General features: G+C 48.1%; 1 protein-coding gene across 5 annotated transcripts in view; it reads left to right on the top strand.

Moving 5' to 3' along the window:
- Positions 1 to 3,319: 3,319 nt before the first annotated feature.
- Positions 3,320 to 4,397, top strand: part of MYEF2 (myelin expression factor 2) — a 25,689-nt gene continuing 24,611 nt past the window's right edge. For 4 of the 5 annotated variants that reach the window (XM_024200669.2, XM_024200660.2, XM_024200652.2 and 1 more), the window contains exon 1: positions 3,385 to 3,613. In XM_024200669.2, the coding sequence (XP_024056437.1) occupies positions 3,462 to 3,613 (152 nt within the window). In that variant the 5' untranslated portion in view covers positions 3,385 to 3,461. Of the gene's footprint in view, positions 3,614 to 4,397 lie in introns of all 5 variants that reach the window. The other variant, XM_024200678.2, reaches the window with a different exon arrangement.

The following is a 4,397-nucleotide window of genomic DNA, read 5'->3' as shown; positions in this document are numbered from 1 at the left end:
ACAGGAAGAGGAATTAGCTATACTGGTGCATCAGTGTTATGGGTTGTACTGATATAACTATATCAGTAAAAAATCACACCTTTAACAAAAATTGTTATACCAGTGCAAAATCTGTATATAGACCAGGCCAAAGACACACACTGCCATAAATGATGGCATGGTGAGGGCAAGACAGTAGAGCCAGCAGAACGCTCTCAACATGCGTACACAGGTCTAAAGTTTAGACTCTAAACCTCCGTGTAGGAAGTACGCAAGAATCTTAGCTGTTACTAGAGCATATGGGCCATGAAGTGGCAGAGGAGTCATCCCTTAGCCACTTTGCACCAATGCACTGTGTTTCGGGTATAGGACTCCCTTTTCCTCAACATTTTTTAGATCCCTTGTACAAAACCCATTTATGCAGAGGTTTCCGTACTTGGTCCAATAATATAAAGGTATGAATTACTCCCTTTCATCTCAGTAGCGTGATAGCTCTAAAACATATTGACAACAATTTACAGACAATATTAACTAGTTCATTACTGATCATTATAGCAGAAACATCCAGCTATGATGCAGCTGTAGGTAAAGCTTGAATAGAATGTTATCATTCCTTCCATTTAGCCCCTGGGCAGAATGCACTTAGCCCTACCTGCCTAATCTTAGGCCTGGTCTATATGGGGGTGGGGTGGGGTGGGGGGGGGCCTCGATCTAAGTTACGCAACTTCAGCTACTTGAATAACGTAGCTGAAGTCGACGTGCTTAGATCTACTTACTGCGGTGTCTTCACTGCGGTAAGTTGACGGTTGATGCTCTCCCGTTGACTCCGCCTGCGCCTCTCATCCTGGTGGAGTACCAGATTCGACGGGAGAGACTAGACTAGACATGATAAATCAACTCCCGCTGGATCGATTGCTGCCCATCGATCCAGCGGGTAGTGTAGACAAGCCCTTAGCTTTTGATGTGCCTGGTGTAGACTTAAAATTTAGGTCAACATAGCTACTGCGCTCGGGCATGAAAATCCACAACCTGAGCACCGTAGTTATGCTGACCTAACCCCTGGGGTAGAAGCAGCTAGACTGATGGCAGAATGCTTCTATTGAGCGAGCTACCATTGCTTAAGGAGGTCGTGTTCCCACAGCAATGGAAAAACCCCTTCTGTCGCTGTAGCCTGTTTACACCAGGGGGTTATGCTGGCATGGCTACAGTTCCATAGCTATGCTGCTGTAGTCCCTATAGTGTAGACATAGCCTGAGACTAGACTTTTAGGAGATTTCTTAAAATCTCAGGATTTCCTCCAAAATCTCGGTAGTATTGTCAAGGCTGGTGGTGTCATAACATGAAAATATAGGGCAAAAGAGAGTCCCACAAAGAAGATAGATCCTGAGCTCTAGAATGGTCTAGATTCACCATAGGGCATATAATATTCTTCCTCATTTAAAAAATGCTGAGATACCAGACTGGTGACTCCTTTATAAATTTCTAAGTTAAATCCCAAATCATTTGATGTTAATATTTTTTCAAATGATCTGGAGAAAATAGGATGAAATGGATGGGCAGAGGGAGTCAATCTATGTTGAAAGGAATATCTCAGGCTTTTTTGTTTCCATTTGCAGGCTGGTATGTACCCGTTGCCAATGTGAGACAGGATCAGGTCCTTTGGTTATAGATCTTTGGGGTATTGACTGTATCTTCTTATATATCTGTAAAGTGCTGTGCAGACTTCTATTATTTAGATTTAATAATAAAATTAATGCTCATGCATAAGCTCTGAATATCCTAACAATAATTAAACTTACAATAACAATAAGAACCACCCAGCAGCATTAAATACTAACAAACAAATACATTATCTGCAGCACTGAATAATCAAATAATAATGCTTCATGGTACTGCATTAATATTGAGATACAGGGGATGGAAAGCGACTCAGACATCTCAAAATTGTAGATCAAGATAAATAACACCATGTCACAACATTGGCAGGGGGAGTGGGATATGAGAGAGGATACACAGAAATATCTTGAAGCTGTGGAGTGAGATAAACAGCACTGTATCTTAGTGTGTAGCAAGTGATAATGCAAACCATAGAAAAATATAGAGAAGAGCCTGAAGAAAAATGCACTGTTTTTTATGAGCTAGGAGCAGATAGTTTGGTGGTAGTGTCACAATAGGACATGCAGAAACTCATTCCTGCACTGAGGCCACTGTAAGCCCCGCTGGGGAATACACCTGAAACAGGGGGGGCCCACAACTACAACAACACAGTCAGTATATCTGGTTCTTTGCTATCCTCGTCGGGAGTCTTCACCTCAAGAGGTGTGCCAGGAAAGTGGCCAGGGTGTTCCTATGCCAGGGCTATTCCTAACTGTTAAAATTGCTCATAGGGAAATAGTTGCCGCTGGGGCAAAAACTAGGAGAGCCCTTGGGGATGCTGTGACCTGTGTTGGGGTGTGGTGCGGTGTGTGGAGTGGGTCAAAAGCAGCTCCTGGCAGCCCTCTGATTGGAGAGGCCTGTTGCCCCTGCGCTGTGCTCTGCACTAATGCAGGGATGAATTTGGTCCAGAGTTGGGAAGCCAAAAGTTTGCACAGATATGTGGGACCTCCCTAAGGCTGGAGGTAAGTTAGTGGCAAAGAGTACAATGTCACTGGGGGAAGGATTGGTGTGATGATCTGGATTTCAAAGAAATAATGGCCCTGCATATGAAAAGTACAGGACAAAGCTTGTTTTTAAGAGGCTATGCCCTGGCCTGCAGGATGTTATTTGTGGTATAAAAATCACCCATTTGTATCCAGATTATGGACTTTTTGTGTTCAAAGCTAGATGGGTAATTTTTGAGGGAGAGACCTTTGGGACTGAGTGGGTGACTATTGAAGTTAGTGCTGGGTGCAGAAAGTTTTGGTGTAATCCTAGGTGTGTTTATGGAACAATTAATGGTGAAAGCGGATTATGTTGGGGTTGAGTAGTAGGGGTGGGGAGTGATTGAAAATGTAGCAATGGGAGTTTTGGGGGTATGCTGGGAGGAATGGGGGTTATTGATATTTAGAGATGGGAGTGTTTATGTTGGGGGGCTAAGCGAGGCTCGGGGTGTTGAACATTCAGAAGTGGGAGTAGGTATTTTTGTGGGGGGAAGGGTCTCAGGGCAGATGGACTTGGCAGTAGGTTCTCTGGGGAAGGTGGATGCACAGAGAGCGCTGGGTAATGTCTTTGGGGGGGGGGTTACACTTCGAGCTGGAAGTAGCTAATTAAGGGGAGTCCTTCGACCGGCGCCAGTAAGATGTCCCCGCCTAGAAGAGGGGAGGATGGAGACGATAGGTCTCTCCGGCACAATGGTGTCACTATGGTAACCCAACAGCCCTCTTCGCTCCCCCCCTTCCGGACTCGTTCTCGCGAGAGCTGGCCGGGCCGGCGCGGAGAGGCCAGGGCGCTCAGGGGCCTTTTCAAACCCAGCGGCTGCGGCGGCACAGGAGCTCGGCAAGGAAATGGCGGAGAATGATAAGCCGGAGGCCGCGGCGCCCCCGGGGGGAGCGGAGGAGGCCTTAGCCGCCCCCGACAACCAGTCTCAGCAGCAGGATGAGGAGGCGGCGGCGGCAACAGCGACCGAGAGCGGCGGCAGCGCCAATGGCGTCAAAATGTGTGTGCGGGGCTGGGCCTGGGCTCCGAGCCGGGGGATAAGCGGGCGGGGGCCAGGCAATGGGGCTACCTGAGCGCGGGGATTCAGCGGGCCGCCTAGGCCGTGGTAGAGAGGCAGCCCGTCCTCTCCTTCCCCCTTCCTTCCGCAAGGCTCCTCCCCCTCCAGGAGTGGAGTGGATGGGGCTACTCTGTCCGGGGGAGCCCCCATCACCTGGGAGGGGAAGTAGAGGCCTCCCCCCTCCCCCCGTTAGTGTTAGCCGTTGTGGTGTAGCTTGGGGGCCATGTGTGGAGGAGGGGATAACGAGGAGGTCGGAGGAGGGGGCTAAGAGCAGGGGGAGGGGAGGCTTATGAGGGCTGCCCTGCGATGGGGTGCTGCGCTAGGGGAGGGTTGCTTCCCCCATCCCATTAACCTCTTCTTGGGAACACTGAGAGCGTGGCCCTGCGGCGAGGCAGGAGGCAAGGCAATTGCATGATATTAACGATGGCGAGGTTTCTCGGTGTGATCACTGGGAGCAGTGCGCTTCCTTGCATGGTGGTGTGTCTGCTCGCTGAATCCAAGCCTGTGCGTGTAACACAGACAGTAAGTATGTGAGGATTATATGGGTGGGAGTTGATCATTACTCCATGGCAAGGCACAGGTCGCTTTTGAGTAGTGAAACCTTTATGCCTTCAAATACCATAACCTGTTCTGTTTATACAACGCTTTTCTGGAGATGTATTGTAACTTTACATTGCTGCTTTTTTTTTTTTTTTTTTTTTTTTTTTTTTTTTTTTTTTTTTTTTTT

This window comes from Terrapene carolina, unplaced genomic scaffold (genome assembly GCF_002925995.2).
Source record: "Terrapene carolina triunguis isolate 2854851 unplaced genomic scaffold, T_m_triunguis-2.0 Scaffold67, whole genome shotgun sequence".
Lineage (NCBI taxonomy): Eukaryota > Metazoa > Chordata > Testudines > Emydidae > Terrapene > Terrapene triunguis.
This window is presented reverse-complemented; position numbering and strand designations above follow the sequence as displayed.